The following is a 26,766-nucleotide window of genomic DNA, read 5'->3' as shown; positions in this document are numbered from 1 at the left end:
ACAAAAAATTGTTTAAAATAAAAGATAACTTTGATTTTTTTTTAAACATCTCAGCCTGTCTGCTGCAGCCCTTGCATGTGTGTCCCACGCCTGCTGCACATTGGGAAAGGCTGCCTTTTATTTTCCCTTCCCCTGTGTATTGGCATTGAAAGCAATCATGAAGAATTGTGGGTCAAACCCCCAAGGGCTTTGAGGCTGGACACGTTTTGCATACCATTATTAGCTCCAGTGTGAAGGAGAGGTTCACTATACAGCCTTACCTTGTTCATCTCTTTCTTTGTCCAGAGGGACTGAAGGGTTTTCAGCAATAGGAGTGAGTCCTGGCCTGGAGAGGAGGGAGGAAGGAGGAGAAGGGAGAGAGAGAGGGATATGGGAGAAAAACAAAACAAAACAGATTCAGTGCTTCTGTACAGGCAGTCCAGATACACTGGGGCACTGTTCTGCTGAAGAGAGATAGGCCCCTCCATGCCACTGTTTGAAACCACCAACCTTCCAACTGTCATTCAGGATTAAAGTGCCAAAACCCCTCACTCTGGAAGCCTAACAAAACCACAACAGACATCATCCATGCATAGCTTTAACTAAACACCCACACACACATAAATGCTTATTCGGTGCAAAGCTCTCTGGGTGTATTTACAATGAAATCATGCCACCATTCTTTAGCAAATATAACTGCACTGATCTTTCCCATTTTTGAAATAAAAAACTGTACAGTACTAGAAGAGTTAGTTTCATGCTTGGTTTAGAAAGGATTATCAATGCTTTCTGAAACTTTCAGTGGAATAGATGGAATAGACCTGGGTTTGGACCTCATCCCAGCACTCAGATGTGAGACAGGAGTGGGTGAATTTGTTTGGAGGCTGCCTTAGTAATTGTAGGAGACACTCTGTCAGTTGGCAGTAATTGCCAGGCTGCTGTGCTTCAGCTATACTTGTTTCTGTTATTAGATTAGGCCCAGGGTTTATGGTGATCCTGGCAAGGCATCATTTATTGGAGGATGAGAGAGGATGATATACTCAAAACCGACAAATGCGATGCCGACTAAAATTATGGGAACGTCATCTGGGCTTTTCCACTGCTTTTACAAACCAAACCAATAATCACAGAAACTTTTTAAGCTTTCTTGACAAAAAGTGTCATCAGAAAGTTTTAAAAGTAGATTTTGTAACTACTTGAAAATTTAAATTAAAATCCCTTATTATGCATCAAACAAGTCAAAATGGGGTTACTGGAGCCATCAACATTTAGGCATATTTAATTTAAAAGGCAATACAATTCTCAATATTGCTCTCTGCATGTTTCATAAGAATATTCTTACTCAATTTTGCACCAGTTAGAACATGTTACTGGGGAATTTTTTGCTAAACTCTGAAGTCCAGAATGTAGTCTTATTAAACGTAGGCTCAGGCCTCTTGGTTAATTAATAGGTTTCAGAGTAGCAGCTGTGTTAGTCTGTATCCGCAAAAAGAACAGGAGTACTTGTGGCACCTTAAAGACTAACAAATTTATTAGAGCATAAGCTTTCGTGGGCTACAGCCCACTTCATCAGATGCATAAAATGGAACATATAGTAATATTATATATATATATATATACACACACACACACACACACACACACACACAGAGATAAGTTGGAAGTTACCATACAAACTGTGAGAGGCTAGTTAGTTAAGATGAGCTATTATCAGCAGGAGAAAAAAACTTTTGTAGTGATCATCAAGATGGCCCATTTAGACAGTTGACAAGAAGGTGTGAGGATACTTAACTTAAGGGAATAGATTCAATATGTGTAATGACCCAGCCACTCCCAGTCTCTATTCAAACCCAAGTTAATGGTATCTAGTTTGCATATTAATTCAAGCTCAGCAGTTTCTCCTTGGAGTCTGTTTTTGAAGCTTTTCTGTTGCAAAATTGCCACCCTTAAATCTTTTACTGAGTGGCCAGAGAGACTGAAGTTTTCTCCTACTGGTTTTTGAATGTTATGATTCCTGATGTCAGATTTGGTTTGAATAGAGACTGGGCGTGGCTAGGTCATTACACATATTGAATCTATTCCCTTAAGTTAAGTATCCTCACACCTTCTTGTCAACTGACTAAATGGGCCATCTTGATGATCACTACAAAAGTTTTTTTCTCCTGCTGATAATAGCTCATCTTAACTAATTACAGGTTTCAGAGTAGCATCTGTGTTAGTCTGTAGCCACAAAAAGAAAAGGAGTACTTGTGGCACCTTAGAGACTAAAATTTATTTGCGCATAAGCTTTCGTGAGCTACAGCTCACTTCATCGGATGCTTATGCGCCAATAAATTTGTTAGTCTCTAAGGTGCCACAAGTACTCCTTTTCTTAGCTAATTAGCCTCTCACAATTTGTATGGTAACTTCCAACTTAGCTGTATGTGTATATATATATATATATTACTATATGTTCCATTCTATGCATCCGATGAATTGGGCTGTAGCTCATGAAAGCTTATGCTCTAATAACTTTGTTAGTCTCTAAGGTGCCACAAGTACCCCTGTTCTCTTTTTGGTTAATTAAATAAACTTGAAAAAGAGACAATTAAACTACCCTCTGTATGATATATATAAAACCTGGATAATTGACTTCAAAATGTGGGAAGACTTGTTTCTTAGTATCCCACTTCGGCTAACAGAAAAGCAACCTCAAGTGCAAACCTTTTGCCTCAACTGGGCTACATTATAAAGTGTGATAATTATAGAATATTGTAAGAAGTCAGTAGATTGCACGTTGAACCGAAAGCATTGCATCACTTGTTCAGGTATTTCTACCATGCAGTTCCCTCTAGGAAATACCACAATCAGCTTGACTTGATATTTACAATTCATTGCATAATATTTTACATCATCATTGGAAAAGTCAAGCTCCACAACTATTGTTGAGCCACTGACTTTTGCAAGAATAAAAATGCATCTTTTACACACACAAATACATAACCCTCTCCTACTGATTTCAAAGGGGAGGTGTGCCCGCTTGAAAAGTCAATATATAGCCCAACGTGTTTAATAGAATTCATTGCAAATCTGAACCATTATTAATGTGTGGAACGCTTTGGGATGATACAGAGAAACTAAGTTATGACTTTGCATAAGGCCAACAGTTAAACCTGTTACAAGCTTTCTAGACCTCTGTCATCAAAACAAGTTCCTTCTTTGGTGATTTCCCCTCTCCCCCCCCACCCCAAATCTTTCCACAGTTGAAGGAAAATCCCACCCAAGTCTCATGACTGCTTGAATACAAGGATAGAACAGTAGCAATGCAAATAGTCTCTCCAGTCGACTTTCAGTGACGCAGCACTGTCACCAGCTCTTCTGAAAAACATATGCTCATCTCCTCAGATGTAGGATAAATGCTACAATGCAATCACAAGTGCAAACCAACTTCAAAAACAATTAAAGAATTTTAAATGGGATGTATACAACAGCCAAGTGACACCCCCTGGAGCTATCACTCCCACATTTGCTCCCTCCCTGTCTATCCTGCTCCTGCATTTCCACAGCCCTGGTAGAACCCAGGCATTCAGCAGACTGTAAGGTCTTCCCAGCAGTTACTCCTCCTTTGAAAAAATTAGATAAATTCATGGAGGATAATGGGTATTAGCCATAATGATCAGGGATATAACCCTATGCTCTGGGTTTCCCTAAACCTCCAACTGCCAGAAGCTCTGACTGGACGACCAGGGATGGATCACTCAAAATTATCCTCATCTCAGCATTTCCTCTGAAGTACCTGGCATTGGCCATTATTGGAAGATAGGATACTAGGCTAGATGGACCATTGTTCTGACCCAATATGGCCATTCTTATGTTCTCCTGGCTGTTCAGGGCTGCTGTCAAGACACAGTTCCAGGCAGCCAGGCTACTTCTCCTTGTCTGTCCTGTCTTCCCACACTGTTGGAAGAGAAAAAGAGAGGTGGCAGTGGAGGCTAGCACCGGCTGCCGCAGTCTCTCTTGCTGCGGGAAGGTCTGGTGGGAGAACAGAGAAAAACAATGGGAGAGAGGGAATACGCAGGGCAAATTGGATAGGAAAGAAAGTGGGGAGTGGGATCGGACAAAACAATACACTTACTGGGTGTGTGTATGTGGGAGAGCACAATAGTGAGAATGAAACAAAACTACAGTTTCTCCCCTGAAAAGCAACCACACTCCAGCTCACTGCAGGCCCCTTGTCTACATCCAAGATTCCACTGAACAAGGAATCATATATAGAAATAGTAAGTACATTACACAAATCCTAATTCTCAGCAGCAGTCCCCTCCTCTCCCCTCTACAACCTCATGCAGATTTAGGAATGTCTATGAGAACATTCAATCAAGGTTCGGTGAATATAACATCTACTACCCAGTGGCAGACAAAAAGACGGATTTGTGGGATGGGAGGGCACAAATGAAGCTCAGAGGCAACACCCTTTGCTGCCCAGCTCCACTGCAATGTTCACAACGAAAAGTGAGAGAGTGCTGGAGTTTGTACTGAACTCTGCTTGGATACCCTTATCTGTCCTACCAGACTTTGTGTAAGTGGGGGAATGGTCCCTCTACTGTGGGGAACTTTCCTGACTTATACACTACCCCGGTGAAATGGGCTAGTGAAAGGATCTGAATCCTCGCTCCCACTCTCTTTACCCAGAGCCCTGCCTGACCTCGAGGGCTCCCTTCCACTCTCCTGTGTGGCAGAGTCCTCGTAACCCCAACAAGGCTGGGCCCAGGATTCCTAGGGGGCTCAACCCCCAACCTTGTGGTCACGCAGGACAAGGGCTAGGGTGTCCCCACTCCGGGGGTGCTCTCTCTGCACTGGATGCTTCCTTGATCCATTGATCATTCCATATAGTTCAAAGCAAATACATTTTATGAAACAGCAATCAATTAAAAAAATAAGGAAAAATGGGAAAGGTAAAAGGAAAACCCGTCACCCCGCTCTGTGGCCCGGGGACGTCACAACCAGCGTCTCTGGAACATCACGGCAGTTCATAGTCTGTCCCTCTCCCGGCCCAGGCCCCTGCCCAAGCCCTGGCTGTGCTGCAGCGATGCTGCGGGTCAGACACTAGCTCTGGCGGTGGCCACATGCCCTCAGGCTCTAGGTGGCAGGACTCTTCTTCCCAGCGTCTGCCCCCCATCGGGGTTACAATCCCCCTCCAACTCTGGCCTGCAAGGCCTGTTGGCTGGGAGCATCTCCCTATGCTGGGCCCACTGCCCAAGGTCCCCCCACACTTTCCCCAGCTCTGGACGGCTCCAGCTCCACCTCCACTGTGCCTCAGCACTGCTGCTGCTCTGCCTCCTGGGCTGCTACTCTGGCCCCTCTGGCTCTGACTGCTACAGCTCTCCTCCCAGCACAGGCCTGCTCTCTGGGCTCTTTCTGTGGCTCTGCTCCCAGCACTGACCTGCTTCTCTGGTTCTCTGGCTGGCACAGCTCTGCTCCTGGAGGATGGGAACCCCCTTGCCTCCGGACTCCCTCGTTAGCCTGCCCACCCTGTCAATCAGGCTGACATGGAGCATTGGCCTCTCCCCATTATTCCTGGGTACTGTCAGACTCAGGATCCTGATTTCCCGTTGACATTTCCCCTTCCTTTTGGTACTGGGAGCTAGACAACCAAAAAAAACCCATGAGTTTTAGTAAAGGGCCAATGTCCTCATACATTTGGCTGGGAAACATGATATAAATTTGAAGTTCTTACTTCTCTGGCTACTGGAAGGGAGTAGGCACTGTCTGTCTCCTCTTCCCCAACCAGAACCTCTGGGGGCAAGGTGGAGGTCTCTGTCCCATCCCTGCTGTGAGGGGTGGAAAGATGTCTTCAATATTTTCCCTCTCCCACCATGGTTTGGCCCTTCTCCTCTGAGATTATCATCCCTGCAGCGGCCCTTAGATTTCACAAGCAGCAGCATGAAATCAACACTATTCTTGACAGAACAGTGTCAATAGTGCTGCTACCACAGGGTTGTCAATAACTGCCCATGCAGGGTCTTGTCAGTTTCATTCTGCTGTGTGCTGTGAGCAGCACAAGGGGATCTTCAGCAGCATAGGAGCTGGCTGTCTGCAGGTTCAGGAAGAAAAACCTGCATCGCCTCAGGTTTCTTTCCAACCAGACTAGCTATTTTTCAAATAAAAGTTATATTCAAGAGAAACTGATGGCTTGCTATGGAAAGCGCCCCACTAACTACTGGCAAGTGGATTTTTCAAGTCCTGAATTAGATAAACTAATGACACAGGGATGGACCCTCAACAAATAGGTGTGAGAAGATGGTGTGGGAAAGCTGGAGGAGGTCTGCACTCTTAGCCTCCAAAACATGCATGTCAAAGAGAAGAATGGGGAGCAAAGTCCAGTGTAGCCAGTGAGACCATGAGTTTGTGGTCAAAAGTCCCAGAGTGCCCTGGATTGGTGATCTACTCTACTTCCCAAGGCAGAGCAGAGACATCAATATCACATAAACAATCACTACAATGGGCACTGATCTTCATCCTCATCGGCAGGCTCCACAGAAGTGCCAAGCTCTGAGGGTGGTCCAGAAGCTCTGAGCCCTAGAAGAGGTCCCGCAGGAAAACGCTGACGTACCCTGGTGGAGCCCTGGGAAAGAAGCATATTCTGCACCTGCTCATTGCAGGCGCAAAAAACCTGACTTCCCCTCTGGCCCCTTCCCCAAACACTAAATTCATGTTTTAATACATTTTTTTTTACAGTAATTCAACAGCATTCAACATTTTAATTAAGAAAATAAACCCTCTTCCTTTGTCCAATAATAAAAGGGGGTCACTGTAAATCCAGTCTTTCCCAGTTCTCAATGTCTGTGGTTGCATTTAAAAACCATGAAAACCACAGGGTTTATATTTTTAAGTTGGAAAAGTGCCTTTCAGGAAAGCCAGAAACTTCTTTCTATTCATTCTTTTTTTTCTTTTTGCATAGATCATTCAGAACACATTGTGATCATGACAAAACTGGCACACACAGGCTGCTAAAGTAAAATGATGGTTTGGTCATGTGCCATCTCAAAATTTTACTGAAATGAATTGGCAACAGAAATCCATTTTCTAACCAAAGCCACTTGTGTATCTTACAGGAGAAAATGAGACGTCAACCCCCAAAGAAGAAATTCACCAGTGAAAAATCTCTCCCTGTTTTTCCTTTGTGTCAAGAACCAATAAACACCATACAGCCTGAGGCCTGGAAGAATTATGGTCAGCTAATTAAAAGAAACTGAAAGTAAGAGAAAGAAGATAATGTGATTGAAATTTAGGATTGCATCAACCAGTCTATTACAGCTGCACTTTATCGCTGGAAAAGGTCAAGTTCTATTTGTCAGTGCTCAGGCCTTCTCTAAGACACTGTTAACTCAAATCTCTAGCCTGAAAAATGGGCAGGCTTTCATTTTTTAAAAATTAAGTCTTTATTACCATGTCTAACAAGAGGCAGATAATAAATATAATGATTTTCAAACCAAATCCACCCATCAATTAGGTCATAAACAACCTTAACTTTCCCCTTATGGTTTTTGCCTAAAATAATACTAAAACCCAGGAAACAAGCCTATCCTCAATGAACATCTTCAGTGCATCACAATGATCATTTGGGACAATTCTGCAAAAGAAAAGAGGGTTGCAAATATTTAAATATCATACTGTGAAGCTGTACATACATGTAGGCAGCATATCTGGAGCTAAGAACTCAACAAATAAGTAGCTCACAAGCTAGGAGGTGCAGGGTTGCGGGCAATCACACTCATATCACAGACACAAATGTACAAAACCAAAGCCATGTTCTCAACTGCCTTGATTCCATATGCAAAGTAATAAACAGTTTAGATTTACTGAAGTCTTTATCAAAACCTGATTTGTCAACAGTCCCTCAACAAAACATTTGTATCCTGACACGCAAGGTACGCTGGATACATAAAGTGGAAGGTTAGTGAGTTCAGGGACCACATTGAAATTGTTTGGGTGACACTAAAGATAAATTTCTATCTTTTCTGATTATCAGATATTGTATTTTAAGGTAACTAACTTCAAATTTTCAGACTAACATTGGGGATTAAAAAAAAAAAGATACAAAGTTCCTCCATAAGTAACAGATAGATATTTACAACCTTAAAGTTTTCAGCCTTGAATATTCTTAATGTATACATCTTACATAAAGAAACTTCAACTTCACCACATACTGGTTGGAATAATTAGCCTCTCCATCCTTACTACACTGTGTAAAGGGATTCTTTGAGCTTGTGAACATGTTTTTACAGGGAACTGCTCTTGCCATCGTGAATTCCATACTTTTCTTTGTAATTATATACTCATTCATATAAATACATGTAACAAACACCTGAAGCAAGACATTTTTAAAATATTTGGGCAATTTTATAAGAACCAGCATTTATACTTCACAATATACAATTTGAAGCCCTGCATCATAACCGCATTTAAGAGCTCACTAAGAGAAAGCAGACATTAAGAGGAGAGGCAAAACAAGCAGTAGATGAATTTTGGATAATTTGAGAGACTAGAGAAAAGATGAATGTACAAATACCCAGATATAAGTATAGAAAAGGGAGTGCAACTCTCCTCGTGCTTTATAGGAGGCTTATTAAACAACTCATTACTACTGGGTTTTACTGTAGGAAAAAGAAAAAGCACTGCCAACATGCTGACTAGCTAGTGGAATGGAAATACATACTAATTAGAGATTATGGTTACCTAGCCAAAAGGATCATAGTTTAGATCATTCATTGATTTTTAAAGTAAGAGTCTTATTACTACAGTATTGTTGGATCCTGCCAGACTCTCCTTGCTTTGTGCTGAAGGCTCACTGCCTCCCAAAAGACTCATTTAACCCTCTGTCAGCTTCAGTATGAGCATGAGGAGTCCCCAAGTAATGTAGGAGCTAAATGGGGAAATCCCTCAGAAAACAGTTAGAAACTCAAGGAAAGAGACCACATACTGTCCAACAGCCCTGAAACATGTTCCTGAGAACTGGGGATTCGGTGCTGCTTTTGGCTTTTTCCAATTCCTTTGCAAAACTTATCATGCTTCAGCAGTAGGGGCATCCAATTAAAAATCAGATTTATGGCCAACTAACATAACCCTCTTCTGATTTAAAGCTTTTCTGGCTGCAGAAGAAAGGAATGGGGCCAAGCACTCAGTAAATCAGAATACGCAATAGAAATAGGCAGAATTCAGTCTCTGAATGGCAATGGTTTAGCCCATCAGAATTTAGGACAATCTACAGCACTGAGAAGCGGGTTTTTCATTACTATCATTCCATCTCCTTCAGACCAATCAACTATGCATTCTACTCCTAAGAACATGTGTTTTAAATGACATCTAATGGTATAGCCATAATTTCCACATACTTTCCAAACGGTGCCAGGATCACATTTCCTACTTTATTCACAGTGCAATGCAACCGCTGCTTATTTTGTATTTATGCTGATACAACACTACAGCTAAAATCGCCACTATTGATTTTCTACAACTGTACAGTCATTTTTTCTTTTAATATTTCCATTCTATTCACTATCCTGAATAGACAACTCACAGAGCACTTTACTGAATATAACATGGCATCATGTGGTGTAGTTGTGTACGAGAGTTGGTGTGGTAAGCTACTGTAAAAATATAAACAAAATAAAAATACAGGTTTCCAATATGAATATTTTTTACAGTGATAAAAAAATAAACACATCAAGAGGTAACGGAAGAGACAGCGCTCCAAAGCAATGTTAAACTCTATCATAAAGATGAGTAATAAAGCAAGGAAAGTTACTAACATGAAATTGTCATAGTCGCAGGGTAGGCCCACCTGTACAGGGGATGTCAGTTTGTGAGGAATAAAAGTAAAGCTTGGGAGACCTAAATGTCCTAGTCTCCCAAGTCGCCACAGCATCCTTGGCTCCTCGGGTAGCGTGGCCTAATGCTCGAAGTCTGTGCAGCAGCCCTTTGGTTTTGGGCAGCGTGGCCCGAGTCACTAGGACCACCCTTCTAGGTAATACAATACAGCCTGGTAGCTGGAGTCAATGGGACTACCCTTTCGTGGCAAGGCAGTGTTGTCTAGTGGCTTAAGTCAATGGGACTACCCTTTTGTGGCAGGCCAATGCTGCCTAGTGGTTGGAGTCAATAGGATCACCCTTTTGTGGCAGGGCAGTATGGCCTAGTGGCCAGAGTCAATAGAATCGCCCTCCATGGCATGGCAGTGTGGCCTAAGCAGCCAGAGTGGGGTGGGCGGCAGGCTAGGTAGGGGGACTTGGGCCCTCCTTACTCCACCAGATCCCAGCCCAGGCCCTGTCTGCTGCGGAATTATCTGCCACCGAGTCAGCAGGTGGTATTCTGAAACACACCGAGTCAAAGCCCTGTACCTCAACCAGATCAATGCTTAGCCCCCTGGGGCTACTTCCTACCAATTCTTCTACGGCTGGTATTCTCAGGAGTTCCACACTCTCTCCTCTGACTGTGGCATCAGGTGACTGGTAGTCAGTTGGAGCCGCATCCCGGCTGGCTTCTGCATCCGTGAGTGCCAGCAGTCCCTCCGCAGGAGTCTGCAATACAACTCTGTTCCCTTCAGCGGTCAGCCCAAACTGAGCCGAGCTACTCCCTGGTTACAGCTGGAGCATGCCCAGCAGGGTCAAGGGGCATGGCCTTCTTAGCCTTCAGAATATGACTAACCCCTGCTGAATCAGTGCAGGGTAGATACACCCCGTTACAGTCATGCTCAGAGATTCCAAGACTAGATGGGACCGCTGTGATCATCTATTTTGATCTGTATAACACAGACCATAGAACTTCCTCAAAATAACTCCATTTTGAAATAGGTCAGTGTTTCTCAAAGAACTGTCTGTGGACCGGCACTGGTCCCTGAGTTCTCCCTGACACAGGTTAGGAAGGCAGCAAGCTGGTCCCCGACATCAAAAAGGTTGATAAACACTGAACTAGAGCATAAGGAGTGTATTGCCTCTGCAGAGCCACAAACCTTGGAGTACACAAGGAGACTCAAGTTCTCCAACTGTTCTTATTTGAAAGTTCACTCTGCAAGAAGGGACTCCATTAGCCTTTTGGTCCCTTCTCCATTCTTGAGCCCCAAGACAGTGTGATTTCTTCCTGGAACCATACTGTTTCCTCTTTATTTCCACAAACAGCACCACCAGTTCTCATAGCAGTTTGGTTACGATGGTCCTGCTTTGAGCAAGGGATTGGACCAGATGACCTCCTGTGGTCTCTTCCAACCCTAATACTCTATGATTCTATCCTCCCCCACCCCCTTCTCTTTTTTTTGGAAAGTTTCAAAAACTGCCTCTCCCTCAGTGACCCCAACTCCTCCTACACCTTCTCCACACAGCTAAAAATACATCAATAGGTTCATTGCCATGGAGGTGTGTCATAAACATACAGCTAAAGGTAACATAAAATCCCTCCTTTACCTGTAAGGAGTTAATGAGCTCAAATAACCTGGTTGGCATCTGACCAAAAGGACCAATAAGGGAAGAAGATACTTTCAAATTTGTGGGGGAAGGTTTTGTTTGTTTCTCTTTGTTGTTCTCTCGCGGACAGAGAGAGACCCGGGCAGGAAGAACCATCTCCTAAAACACTACCTGAAATAAGCATCTAAGATTACAAAAATTGTAAGTAATAGCAAGGAAATGTGTTAAATTATCTTTTGTTTTAGCTTGTGAATTTTCCCTATGCTAAGAGGGAGGTTTATTCCTGTTTTTGTAACTTTGAAGTTGAGCCTAGAGGAGAATCCTCTGTGTTTTAAATCTTTTATTACCCTATAAAATTACTTTCCATTCTGATTTTACAGCAGTGCTGCTTTTAAATTTTTTCTTTATAATAAAGTTATTTTAGGAATCTGATTGATTTTAGTGTCCTAAAGAAAGGGTCTGGTCTGACTTTTTATTAAAGGCAATTGGTTAGTATATTATTCTCAAACCTCCCCAGAAAAAAGGGGTGAAGTGGCTTGGGGCATATTTTTGGGAACTAGGAACTCCAAGTGGTCCTTTTCCTGAATCTTTGCCTAAATCACTTGGTGGTGGTAGCAATACCATCCAAGGACAAGGAAAGAATTTGTGCCTTGGGGAAGTTTTTAACCTAAGCTGGTAGAAATAAGCTTAGGGGGTCTTTCATGCGGGTCCCCACATCTGTACCCCAGAGTTCAGAGTGGAGAGGAAATCCTGAGAGGAAATCCTGTATTATATAGATTCATAGATTCATAGATACTAAGGTCAGAAGGGACCACTCTGATCATCTAGTCCGACCTCCTGCACAGCGCAGGCCACAGAATGTCACCCACCACTCCTATGAAAAACCTCACCCATGTCTGAGCTATTGAAGTCCTCAAATCATGGTTCAAAACTTCAAGGAGCAGAGAAGCCTCCCTCCAGTCAACCATGCCCCATGCTACAGAGGAAGGCGAAAAACCTCCAGCGCCTCTCCAATCTGCCCTGGAGGAAAACTCCCTCCCGACCCCAAACATGGCAATCAGCCAAACCCTGAGCACATGGGCAAGATTCACCAGCCAGATACCCAGGAAAGAGTTTTCTATAGTAAATCAGATCCCATCTATCTAATATCCCATCTCAGGGGATTTGGCCTATTTACCCTGAATATTTAAAGATCAATTACTTGCCAAAATCCCATTATCCCATCATACCATCTCCTCCATAAACTTATCGAGTAGAATCTTAAAACCAGATAGATCTTTTGCCCCCACTGCTTCCCTTGGAAGGTTATTCCAAAACTTCACTCCTCTGATGCTTAAAAACCTTCGTCTGATTTCAAGTCTAAACTTCCTGGTGGTCAGTTTATACCCATTTGTTCTTGTGTCCACATTGGTGCTGAGCTTAAATAATTCATCTCCCTCTCCTAAATTTATCCCTCTGATATATTTATAGAGAGCAATCATATCTCCCCTCAACCTTCTTTTAGTTAGGCTAAACAAGCCAAGCTCCTTAAGTCTCCTTTCATAAGACAAGTTTTCCATTCCTCGGATCATCCTAGTAGCCCTTCTCTGTACCTGCTCCAGTTTGAATTCATCCTTTTTAAACATGGGAGACCAGAACTGCACACAGTATTCTAGGTGAGGTCTCACCAGTGCCTTGTATAACGGTACTAAAACCTCCTTATCCCTACTGGAAATGCCTCTCCTGATGCATCCCAAAACCGCATTAGCTTTTTTCACAGCCATATCACATTGGCAGCTCATAGTCATCCTATGATCAACCAATACTCCAAGGTCCTTCTCCTCTTCCGTTACTTCTAATTGATGCGTCCCCAACTTATAACTAAAATTCTTGTTATTAATCCCTAAATGCATAACCTTACACTTCTCACTATTAAATTTCATCCTATTACTATTACTCCAGTTTACAAGGTCATCCAGATCCTCCTGTATAATATCCCGATCCTTCTCCGAATTGGCAATACCTCCCAGCTTTGTATCATCTGCAAACTTTATTAGCACACTCCCACTTTTTGTGCCAAGGTCAGTAACAAAAAGATTAAATAAGATTGGTCCCAAAACCGATCCCTGAGGAACTCCACTGGTAACCTCCCTCCAACCTGACAGTTCGCCTTTCAGTAGGACCCGTTGCAGTCTCCCCTTTAACCAATTCCTTATCCACCTTCTGATGTTCATATTGATCCCCATCTTCTCCAATTTAACTAATAATTCCCCATGTGGCACGGTATCAAATGCCTTACTGAAATCCAGGTAAATTAGATCCACTGCATTTCCTTTATCTAAAAAATCTGTTACTTTTTCAAAAAAGGAGATTAGGTTGGTTTGGCACGATCTACCTTTTGTAAAACCATGTTGTATTTTGTCCCATTTACCATTGACTTCAATGTCCTTAACTAATTTCTCCTTCAAAATTTTTTCCAGGACCTTGCATACTACAGATGTCAAACTAACTGGCCTGTAGTTACCCGGATCACTTTTTTTTCTTTTCTTAAAAATAGGAACTATATTAGCAATTCTCCAATCATTCGGTACTATTCCTGAGTTTACAGATTCATTAAAAATTCTTGCTAATGGGCTTGCAATTTCAGGTGCCAATTCCTTTAATATTCTTGGATGAAGATTATCTGGGCCCCCCGATTTAGTCCCATTAAGCTGTTTCAGTTTCGCTTCTACCTCTGATATGGTAATATCTACCTCTATATCCTCCTTCCCATTTGTCATGCTACCATTATCCCCAAGATCCTCTTTAGCCTTATTAAAGACTGAGGCAAAGTATTTGTTTAGATATTGGGCCATACCTAGATTATCTTTAACCTCCGCTCCATCCTCAGTGTTAAGCGGCCCCACTTCTTCCTTCTTAGTTTTCTTCTTATTTATATGGCTATAGAACCTTTTACTATTGGTTTTAATTCCCTTTGCAAGGTCCAACTCTACTCGACTTTTAGCCTCTCTGACTTTATCCCTACATCTTCTGACCTCAATTTAGGTAGCTTTCCTTGGATACAATGGGATAGAAAAGGATATCTACGCACTCAGGAATGGAAGAGGAGATGGTCTCTGGGACGGTCTTTCTACTAAGATGTAGCCCACACTCCAAAAAGTTGGAGACCTCCAGCTGTCTATAATGTAATAACCATCTAATGTATGTATAACAGGTTGCCAGTGTGAATTTCAGATAATTTTAAAGGAATATTTTCCAAATTCCCAAAGACAGTAGAGGCTAGTTATTAGGTTACTGGTAAATTTGAATTGTACAGAATAGCTGTTCCTCACCCCTGAATGTTTATAATGAACTGCAGAACACACACACAAAGGATGAAATCATACAAAATGAGTGATTACTTACTTTCAGAAGCAACAAACCTTTTTAACAAAAATATTAGAATTTACAATCTTTTGTTACCAAGAGCAGTTCTTATTTCTTAAGGGTCTCTCCCTGAAACCCAGTAAGACAAGTATGCCTTTCTAAAATATATAACTATGCTGACATTAACTGGATCAGAGCAATAAGACAAGAAAATGAAGTAACAACATGGTTAGCAAACGGAGAGATCCTTCTTTATTAGGTATCTCTGGCTCCACTCCATCCTTAGGCTCAGTCTCCAGCTATAACTTTCTTAATGACAAGTGTTGTGAAGTCTACCACAGTTCGAAAGTTGTTTCTGAAGTTGGAGACAGAGCTTGAGGATGAAGTGAAGCCAGAAGTACCTAATAAAGGAAGACCCCCTCTGTTTGCTAACTGTGTTGTTACTTCCATGCTCGGGATTAAGCAGATCTAGTGTTTCTTACTGAATTTCTCTGGAGAAAAATATGAGACATTCAGAGAAACTCCTCAGAAACGAATGGTGGCCTTAGCCAAAAACAACCCTTCACGTGATCAGTACATTCTGCAATGCCTCTAAGAGTCTGTCATGTTGACTAGATGATGGTAAAGACCTAGGAGAAGTCAGAATTTGGAGACAGAGACTGGGAGACAAAAGGGTGAGGGTGGAAAGGGAATGGAGCAAAGGGGAGAGAAAAAAGGGGTAAAGGCTGTGCGGGATGACAAAAGGGTAAAACGAAGACAGCATGAGGAAGGCAAACAGAACTGCAATAAAAGACGGAAGGGCTAAAAGGGAAGAAAATACTGGAGAGTGAGTCAAAGGAGAAGCTTCTTATAAAGACTAAGCTGTTAAAAACACACATTTGAAGGCAAAACTAATCTTTTCTGGAAAAAAAACCCAATTCCTCTTCAATGGAAGAAAAACTCATATACGGCTCAGGCAAAATGAAACCCACTCTTTAAAAAAGCAAATTGTGAAAGCAAAATGGCAAACCAGACAATTTTGCAAATAAATGTCTAGTTATTGGTGAGTCAGAAACTTTTACATTTTTCTAATGCAACATCCCAGTTAAAAAATATCCCCATACTTTAAATGAAAATGGAATGTAGACATTAATATTTATTAAGTAATAAATATATATTTATAATAAATAGACATTAAATAATAAAAAGAGGAATCATAGAACATCAGGATTGGAAGGGACCTCAGGAGGTCATCTAGTCCAACCCCCTGCTCAAAGCAGGACCAATCCCCAGCTAAATCATCCCAACCAGGGCTTTATCAAGCCTGACCTTAAAAACCTCTAAGGAAGGAGATTCTACCACCTCCCTAGGTAACCCATTCATATGCTTCTGATTTAAACATATAACCATTTTTTTGTTTTCAAAATGGCTACAACTCATTTAAAAAAAAATACAGGCCAAATAAAATCTATTCACATAAAATTAAAGGCTAAGTCATCTGGTCAGAACTTCTCTCTCAAAATGAAAATGTTGTCAATGAAAGGAAAACTCACTGTTCACAAAATACCCTAATTTTACTAAGAAAAGTGCAGTTATTTTTTATAGGGCTGTCAATGAATCACTGTTAACTCAAGCGATTAACACAAAACAAATTAACTAGATTTTTTTTAAAAGTCGCCCTTAATAACAGTTTTAATAGCACTTTTAAACAATAATAGAATACCAATTTAAATTTAATATAAATATTTTGGATGTTTTTCTACATTTTCAAATATATTGATTTCAATTGCAACACAGAATATAGTATACAGTGCTCATTTTATATTATTATTTTTTATTACAAATGGTGTTTTTCAATTTACCTCATACAAGTACTGTAGTGCAAGCTCTTTATCATGAAAGTGCAACTTACAAATTATAGAATTGTTTTTTTACATAACTTCATAACCTGGAATGGCGAATCGCAGCCACTGGGAGCTGTGGGGGGCCATGTGTGCAGATGTCTCGCGGCATGTCAGCAAAATGTCTCGCGGCCCGCAATCAGATTACCCTGATGGGCCACATGCAGCCCGCAGGCTGTCCACCACTGGCCCAGACTGTTTATGGCCCTGCCCTACTTGAAGGCCGGGGCCCCTTGAGAACCACTAATTCCCCCCTCTTTTTCTTTCCTTGGAAAAGTCTATAGCAGACCAAACTGCGAGGAGGCGTGACCTCCTTCAGAGGCGGAAGCGGAGGGAAGGCCACGTCAGATTATAATATTCTATTGTTTATCAGTGCGATTAAAACTGCGATTAATCCTATTTTTTTAATCTTGCAATTAATTGCAATTGTTTTTTTAATCATTTGACAGCTCTAATTTTTTTATACAATTTCAAAACTTTAAAAAACACACAAAAACCAAAGCTCAAGGGCCTCTCACCTTCAGAGAGGTGTTTCTTACGTTTACCAAAAGTCCAAATTAATAAAATTAAGCCAAAATTTTTTACCCTAAAAACACCTTTAATCTTTTCATTATAAACTCTTCTTTTTTTACATAAGGCAACAACCTTACCAAAAAATGTCCCACTAAGAAGTCTTTTTTAAAGGCACTACACTTTCCAAAACCCACTTCATAAACCCCCACCAAGAACATAGCAATAAAATTTTTACTTATTTTAACTCTCAGTTTAGTGACTTTTTCCAGTTATACTTTTTAAGCAATAGAAAAAAAAAAAGGGGGGGGGCTTTTCTCTTGCGGCAGATGCCCCTTAAATGATAATGTTGACGGAGGGAGGCGTGGGATGGGGGATTACATTTCTGAAATAACATATGGGGCTATTTGTTTAAGAAATAGGCTATCCAAATATCCAGACCCTCATCTAACCTCAGCAGTGCTGTGTCCACACTGCACCTATTTGGTCCTACTTGCCCTCTCTAGCCAGCATAACGAGAATCTCACCCTGGGGTTTTCTTTTTTTAAAACTAATTGTTTTACAGTTCCTAGTAAACTGGCCAGATCTAGAAGTTTTACAGTTTAAAAAAATGGAAAGTCTCCAGCATTCTGATTCTGACATGAAGTATTTCTAGATTTTTTAGTATTTGTTCTTCCTGGAAAAAGATCATTATAACAGATACTGTCTTTTTCTTAACACATAGACTAGAAGGCCAAAGACTAGAATACCAAAGACCAAAGACTAGAAGGCCAAAGCTGTCACCTGTGAGAATAATTTCCCATTAACATTAGGTATTAGAGAGAGCATCAGTCACTTTGGAGTTAAGGTTGTAAAACTAGCTTTCCTAATAAAAACCATGGTTTGTTCTATCCCCTCTATTATGCCTGACATGGAGAGCATGCGTGGCAGTCGGTGACTGGAGTTGAGTTAATGATTTTGGGGGTACTTTAATTTTGCATTGCTATTGCTTTTGTTCTGTGTTAAACTTTAATCTAACTTTGAATGTCCCAGCTTTCCAATATTTGTAGGGCTTTGCCCCTCTCTAGTTCTGATTCAATACACACTGAAGACTGATTTCACAAGGCCCTTCAACTGCAATGTACTCAGTGTTTCATTCCACTATGTAACAGATATATATTTACAATCTTAACTCCAATCCATCGAAGATCTTTTGGCTTGGGAATTTGCTATGGGAAAAGTCTTGGAAAACTGAAATGGATGATTCCTCATTCTTTATCTTTACGGGCTTTTTAAAATACAAATACAAACAGGCATTTAGGGAAGTATTATGGGGGCTGTGGAAATATGGCTCCAATTTTTAATTAATGTCTAATGAAGCTTTTACAACAGAAGATACTTTAATTTATTCTTCTCCTGTTTTGTGGTGAGATGCTGAACAGAATGTCCTAAGTGCGATTCTGCTACATTTTCAAGAATGTTGCTGTCACATTCTCTTCAAATACATTATGTTTTGTTTATTTATTCAGCAACTTGCATCTAAATCAGTGGGCGAAGATAAAAGGAATGCACAGAAACTCACCAGCAATGTTTCATCTCTCATTCTCAGGTATCAAAGTGTGGATCCCTTGGCCATGCCTGCCTGTGCCCCATAAACTGCCCTGCCTGCTTTCCCAAAGGTCTGCTGGGATGCTGACATTTTCCTCTTTGAACCCTCAGAACTCCAGATTGTCATAAACTATCACCTTTCCACCTTGTGGGTAAAGCACCCTCCCTTATCAAGACAAATGCCAATCCAGACAGCAGTGAGTAATCTTTTACCCTTCCCAATCCAAAGAGCTATAGCAATGTGGCAGGTTTTCTACGGTGACCTGTTGCCTTACCCAAGCAAGCACATTTTCTTTCAAGGGAAGAATTTAATTGGAAGAAACATTGTCAGCCCCCAACAAGCTGCAAACGGAGTCTTATTTACATAATGGGAAAGGTCCAAAAACCTTAGACAAAAATAATTTAAAAAAATCACAGAAGTTGGAGATATAAAGGACCTACTAGACTGCCCAGTCAATCTGCCAAATAATCAGTAGATTCTGAGCCCGGTTCCCCTCGCTGCTTTGCTAATGAAATTACCTCAATTTACAACAGTGTAAGTGAGAATCAGGTCTTCCAAATGCAGTCTAACACTACAAATCACTGTATTTTAAAAGAAAATATTTGAAAATTATTTCCTCCTTTATTTACTCGCACCCCATAGTTGCTATTTTCCCCAGCAACCGTGAATGACAACACCTCATACAGTATATTATGGGCAATACTGCTGCTTGAGCCGTTCCTCGGTGGGATTTTCAAAAGTGCAGTGGGAGTTGAAGACCTACCGTTAGGAATGTCACAAACTGCTGTAGGAGACTCAGAGAATCCTGATGACTGATCTTTGCAGCTACAAAGCTTTCCAGGTCACCTTTACGTAATTCAGTCAAGAACCAAATTTATTTTCACCAATTGGCTCAAACAACTCCTTTTCTAATATGAGTTGTGTGCATTACAAATAAACTCAGGCTAAAATTTGCCAATTAGATAATGCTTTAGTTGACTACATAATTTGCCTCTGAATTTTCAGGATTCCCGGTAATAGGTACAGGAAAACCAAAGACAGAGAGATCAGGTAAAAATGGCAATGTCCATTTATTTATGCAAGGCAAAACTGACATGTTTACCCCTTTATCTGAGGTAAAATTGGAAAGCTCTGGTGCCCACCACACATGATGCTTGTAAAGTTACAGCCCACATACTGGAAGCCGAAGTACAAAAGAAAGGATACCTGTCAACATACCACTGACACATTTCCAAGAGGACTATTGGTTGCTATAGTAAATGGGGAGGGTTATGGAGACTGCCTGGTTACAAGTATGACTGACGCACATCTCAAACAATTGTTCTTTTCCTGTTCATATGACAAAAACAGGATGTTGAGAGGTGTTTATCTGAATGAATAAGATAAGCAAGCACTCTGACATTCATGGGGCAACACTCCCTCCCCCAACCCTGAACTATCAAGTGTTATTATATAACGTATGGAACCATGGTTTCCCCTCTAACTATCAAGAAACCGCTCAGAAAATTTTATTTGATCCATGAGCACCATGGCTGATGCTACAAAATAAAAGCATTTTGATTTAGACCATAATATACAGATACTCCACAATTTTTTTCCAGGAAAAAGCAGTCCTCTTTATTAGAGATTTTTCAAAGAAAATAAATTTGTTTTCAAAGTAAAGTCTGTATGTATTTCACTTCTAGAGGCGATTACAGTCCTGGCCTCTGTGGTAACACTAGGTGGAGCCTTTCACAATACCCCACAGAACAGACTGCTTTACAAAGGAATTTGTGACACTAAATTAAGCTACTGTAACAAAGTGAAAACACCAGATTAGTTTGTGATACCCTGACTCATACTTAGTCATACCTTGCTTCTCTAACATTAATTTTAATGGGACTACTGAAGGGATAAAATATTACCCAGTGTGACTAAGGTGTCACAAAACTGCTAGGTGTTGTGCTCATTGCCCAAAGTACTCCCAATACGACTCACGCTAGTAAGCCCCATTGTATACACAGCAGTGTTTGCAGGAACTGGTCCAAAAGGGAGGGAGGCAGAGGAACTTTGATTTAATCTGAGCAACCACCACAGGAACTCTGGGACTTAGAACGACTTCAGTACTTAGAGCAGCCCTTACCATGTCAGCATAATTTCAACGATGAATTACGCAGTTTAGCATTAATGTATAAACACTATACATATGCACTGAAGCTGCTATACCTTTAAAACATATTGTTCATTGTCTTAGATCTTCTACTTCTAAAAGGCAGATCAGCTTTCCTGATACATGCATCTTTCGAAAGGCAAATAACACTGCACACAGGTCAAGGCTTATTGAGCTATTGCGAAAATATAATCAAAACACATTCTGAGCAAGCCAAGAACATTAGATATCTACAGCTCTTAGAGCTCACACTTAGTCTCAGATTGCTGGTGCATGTTATAACTGCTTACTTCCACTTGCAGTGAACATGCTTCGCCATCTTTCTCTAACCTCCCCAGCAGTTCTGCAGAAAAGGACCTACGGGTTACAGTGGACAAGAAGCTGGATATGAGTCAACAGTGTGCCCTTCTTGCCAAGAAGGTTAACAGCATTTTGGGCTTTATAAGTAGGAGCACTGCCAGCAGATCGAGGGAGGTGATCATTCCCCTCTATTCGACATTGGTGAGGTCTCATTTGGAGTACTGTGTTCAGTTTTGGGCCCCACACTACAAGAAGGATGTGAAAAAACTGGAAAGTGTCCAGCAGAGGGCAACAAAAATGATGAGGGGACTGGAACACATGACTTATGAGGAGAGGCTGAGGGAACTGGGATTGTTTAGTCTGCAGAAGAGAAGAATAAGAGGGGATCTGATGGCTGTTTTCAACTACCTAAAAGGGGGTTCCAAAGAGGATGGATATAGACTGTTCTCAGTGGTAGCAGATGACGGAACAAGGAGTAATGGTCTCAAGTTGCAGTGGGGGAGGTTTAGGTTGGATATTAGGAAAACCTTTTTCACTAGGAGGATGGTGAAGCACTGAAATGGGTTAGCTAAGGAGGTAGTGGAATCTCCTTCCTTTGAAGTTTTTAAGATCAGGCTTGAGAAAGCCCTGGCTGGGATGATTTACTTGGGGATTGGTCCTGCTTTGAGCAGGGGGTTGGACTAGATGACCTCCTGAGGTCCCTTCCAACCCTGATATTCTATGATTCTATGAACACTTCTCCTTACCTCTTCCCTTACTTACATTGTTGTTGGGGACAGGTGGTCACCTGCTGAAATTCAAAGCTGTCAGTGCCAAGAAAATAAACTGACAGCAGATGTACAGGACTGTTGGGCCAGCCCTTAGCAAACTAATTCTCCTCTCTTGATCATGTGATATATGGGCAACACTATTGGCTAGAAACTGCAAGGTACCAAACTGGCTTTATAGCATATTAAGAACATAAGAATGGCCATACTGGGTCAGACTAAAGGTCCATCTAGCCCAGTGTCCTGTCTTCCAACACTGGCCAATGATAGGTGCCCGAGAGGGAATGAACAGAACAGTTAATCAACAAGCGATCCATTACCTGTCACCTATTCCCAGCTTCTGGCAAATAGAGGCTAGTGACACCATCCCTGCCCATCCTGGCTAATAGCCATTGATGAACCTATCCTCCATGAATTTATCTAGTTCTTTTTTGAACTCTGTTATAGTCTTGTCCTTCACAACATCTTCTGGTAGGGAGTTCCACAGGTTGACTTTGCGTTAGGTGAAAAAATACTTCCTTCTGCTTTAAATCTGCTGCCTATTAATTTCATTTGTTGACCCCTAGTTCTTGTATTATGAGAAGGAGTAAATACAACTTCCTTATTTACTTTCCCCACACCAGTCATGAGTTTATAGACCTCACAGACATTAAGGTCAGAAGGGACCATTATGATCATCTAGTCCAACCTCCTGCACAATGCAGGCCAGAGAATCTCACCCACCCACTCCTGCAATAAACCTCTCACCTATGTCTGAGATATTGAAGTCCTCAAATCATAGTTTAAAGACTTCAAGGTGCAGAGAATTGTCCAGCAAGTAACCCGTGCCCCATGCTGCAGAGGAAGGCGAAAAACCTCAGGGCCTCCTCCAATCTGCCCTGGAGGAAAATTCCTTCCCAACCCCAAATATGGTGATCAACTGAACCCTGCGCATGTGGGCAAGATTTACCAGCCAGACATCCAGGAAAGAATTCTCTGTAGTAACTCAGACCCCACCTCATCTAACATCCCATCACAGGCCATTGGGCCTATTTACCATGAATAGTTAAAGATCAATTAATTGCCAAAATCATGTTATCCCATCATACCCCCCTCAATCATATCCCCCCTCAGTCGTCTCTTTTCCAAGCTGAAAAGTCCCAGTCTTATTAATCTCTCCTCATATGGAAGCCATTCCAGACCCCTAATCATTTTTGTTGCCCTTTTATGAACTTTTTCCAATTCCAATAGATTTTTTTGACATGGGGCGACCACATCTGCATGCAGTATTGAAGATGTGGGTGTACCATGCATTTATATAGAGCAGTGGACACCAACATGTCAATTGCAATCGACTGGTCGATTTTGGAGCTTCTGCCAGTCAATCATGCTCTCCAGCCACTAAAAGTCCAGCAGCGCAGGGGGGCTCAGGCAGGCTGCCTGCCAGCCCTGTCCCCACACCGCTCCTAGAAGTAGTTGGCTGCTGGCACATCTCTGCAGTCCCTTGGGGGGGAGATAAGGTGGCTCTGCGAGCTGCCCCCGCAACTCCCAGCCAATGGGAGCTGTGGGGATGGCGTTTGCAGGCGTGGGTAGTGCATGGAGACCCGCTGCCCCCTCCCCCTCAGGGACCTCAGAGACTTGTCGCAGCACCTCCGAGCCAGAGCCTGCACCTCGTCCCCCTTCTACACCCCAACCACCAGCCCGAGCCCGGAGCCCCTCCTGCACCCAAACTCCTTCCCAGAGCCCACCCCCTCACCCCCTCTTGCACCCCAAGCCCCTGCCCCATCCCGGAGCCCCCTCCTGCATCAAACTCCCTCCCAGAGCTTGAATTCCTCAGTCCTGTATCCCCACCTCCTGCCCCAGACTCAGCCAATGTACACCCCACAGTTGAGAATGTTACACTGATTTGTGACAATCTTTGAAGGATTTCTAAACCACAAATGACACTGATAAAAAGTAAAACTCATGAAATGTCCATTGGATTCTATGAGACTAGGTGCAGTGTGACCATATGACCCCTGTACCAAACTCCCTCCCAAAGGCTGCACCCCGTCCCGCATCCTCCCCTTCGTCCCAGCCTGGTGAAAGTGAGTGAGGGTGGGGCAGAGCAAGCAATGGAGTGGGGGGGAATGGAGTGACCAGGGCAGGGTAGATCCTGGGTTGATCTTAAATTCAAAAAGTGATCTTGTGCATAAAAACGTTTGAGACCACTATATTATGATCACGAAGTGGTCCAGCTATATTCAACTCTTGGACCAGATCCTGTGCTCCACTTAGGACTAAATCAAGCATTGCCTCTTCTCCTGTGTGTTCTAGGACTAGCTGCTCCAAGAAGTAGTCATTTAAGGTGTCAAGAAACTTTATCTCTGCATCCCATCCTAAGGTGACATGTACCCAGTCAATATGGTGATAGTTGAAATCCCCCATTATTATTAAGTTTTTTATTTTAATAGCCTCTCTAATCTCCCTGAGCATTTCACAGTCACTGTCACCATCCTGGTAAGGTGATCGGTAATATATCCCTACTGCTATATTCTTATTATTCAAGCATGGAATTACTATCTATAGAGATTCTATGGTACAATTTGGTTCATTTAAGATTTTTACTTAATTTGATTCTACGCTTTCTTTCACATATAGTGCCACTCCCCCACCAACACGACCTGTTCTGTCATTCCGATATATTTTGTAACTTGGTATTACTGTATCCCATTGATTATCCTCATTCCACCAAGTTTCTGTGATGCCTGTTGTGACAGTGGCCCCCATAAGGCTTTAGGGAAATATGCTTATGAATATATATATGACATCACTGGAATATGTTTTATACTACATATGCCATGTAACATATCTATGTAAAGATTATGATCTACTGAATCTATTAATCCTACTTGTACACATTTATCATTTTTGTACTCGAAGTTGTGAATATTGGCTGTGTACCGGCTTAATTTTTAAGTAACCTTTGTAAAGCATTTGGTCGGTTTCTTGAGAGAGGAATGTGCAAATTAGGTGCACAGTCAAGAAGCACTTAGCGAACAATGGATCTTGGAATGCTCCAATCCACATAAGAAGTCTACCTGAGGACGTTCAAGGTAGCATGTGAACCATGGCTGCTCCTGTAAGTTCTGAGTCCTGCATGGACATGTGACTTGCCTGGGTGACTCCAAAACTCTATCTTGGAGCAGGACTTTGTATAGGAGAGAGGAGGGGGTGTCCACCCATAAGAGAAAGTCTATTTAAGCCCGTGGGAGACCCCTCCATTTTGTCTTCAGCTTGCTCAAGAGAGGTTTTTGTCTTCAGCTTGCTCGGCCACCCACAAGAGAAAGTCTACTTAACCCCGTGGGAGACCCCTCCATTTTGTCTTCAGCTTGCTCTCCACCCCCAAGGATACCTGAAAGAAACTGGAACAAAGGATAGTAACTACAGAGGGTGTGAGTGCTTGCTGGACGCAGACTAGAAGGAGGCTAGTCAGTAAAAGAGGATCTTTTTGGAACAGAAGGCATGGTAATTCTGTGAGCATTCAGTAGATAAGGGACTGGACACTGGCACTCGGGGGTTGCTGTGTGCCTATCACTACCTGTACAGGGAAAGCAAGGCATGCAGAGGCCAGGAAGGCAGCGCTTGTGCTTCCAGAGGCTGGTGGTTTCAAGGAGCTGATCTACAGCAGGCACAGACAAGACTGCTTCATGCTAAGGGCAGGTAGTAGTAAGGTGCCTGACATCCCTGGATAGCCCTGAGGAGCATCACACCATGCTTTCATTGTATACTACTAGGCACAGAGTCTTCATCTAAATATGCAATATGATTTATAAAGCACCAATTGCCAAATAACTTGTTCGCTGTTGCATGGACTTGACAAGTGATGTACATAAAACATGACAACAGAGAACATAAAAACACCCTCTTAAAATTCAAAATGCAGGTATAAATGTGGGGCCAGCAATAGTTATATTTAAGACAGCTGGACAGTGGAAAGAGGAGGGAGATGGACTAAGATGGACAAGAGGGACCAAGTTGCATATGCCAGGGATCAACAGAGCAAAGGCCTTAGCCCAATTTCCTGCTGTCCTAAAACACAATGGTGGGATCCCCAAAAGGCAGGTGGTATGTGAGGACAGCTTGGAATCATAACACTTGACTGTGACAATCCGTTGCCCTTCTGTCCAAGGATCTCAAATCACCCATGAGAATTAATTACTTATAGCTGGGGCAAAACCAGGCAGCTGCTTAGGCCCGAAACCTGCAATAGATTCCACATGGATGTAAGAAACTGCCACAAGGAAATACATTATAGGATGAGGGTCACAGTGAGTAGTGTTGCTGCAGTGAGTACGATATTAGTTCCATGAAATCTGTACTGGCTTCTTCTGTGGTACAACTCAAGGGTCTCACAAGATCTATAAAGCGCTACACAAAGCTACCTGAGAAACCCACCTCTCTCTATACATGATGCTGCAGGCTAAGATCACCTTCAGCACTCTTACATACAGTCTCTCTAAACTGCGGGAAGGAGAATGTGACATTCTGTATCTTGAGGGAGTGTCCTGTAACCCCCATATTCCTCATTTACATATAACTTGCATATAAAGCATGCCATGTGAGGTATCAGGGGAAAGGTTATGAACTGCTGAAACCCACAGTTCTATCTATCTATCTATCTACCTATATCTTTAGTGTATATGAAGTTATGAGATTGTGTTGTATGGTTGTCACTAAAACATGCTGTAAGTTGAAGAATCAGCCAGATATTAGCTCCTCAGAGACAACAGCAAGGAAAGTAACCAACACCCAGGCACGGTGTCAAACAACTATCAACAGCCATTCTCCAGCA

The 26,766-nt window shown here is 42.1% G+C and overlaps 1 protein-coding gene and 1 long non-coding RNA gene across 10 annotated transcripts in view; one reads left to right on the top strand and one right to left on the bottom strand.

Moving 5' to 3' along the window:
* EXD3 (exonuclease 3'-5' domain containing 3) overlaps positions 1 to 26,766 on the bottom strand; it is a 585,677-nt gene that overhangs the window by 436,772 nt on the left and 122,139 nt on the right. For all 9 annotated transcript variants that reach the window (XM_038374189.2, XM_038374190.2, XM_043498834.1 and 6 more), the window contains one exon: positions 261 to 325. In XM_038374189.2, the coding sequence (XP_038230117.1) occupies positions 261 to 325 (65 nt within the window). The remainder of the gene's footprint in view (positions 1 to 260; positions 326 to 26,766) is intronic.
* Positions 3,984 to 24,838, top strand: LOC122456896. The gene is made up of 3 exons (XR_006276055.1): positions 3,984 to 3,993; positions 9,741 to 9,744; positions 24,692 to 24,838. It is a non-coding gene; the product is annotated as an uncharacterized LOC122456896 (long non-coding RNA).

The sequence above is a fragment of the Dermochelys coriacea genome, chromosome 16 (assembly GCF_009764565.3).
Source record: "Dermochelys coriacea isolate rDerCor1 chromosome 16, rDerCor1.pri.v4, whole genome shotgun sequence".
Taxonomy (NCBI): domain Eukaryota; kingdom Metazoa; phylum Chordata; order Testudines; family Dermochelyidae; genus Dermochelys; species Dermochelys coriacea.
This window is presented reverse-complemented; position numbering and strand designations above follow the sequence as displayed.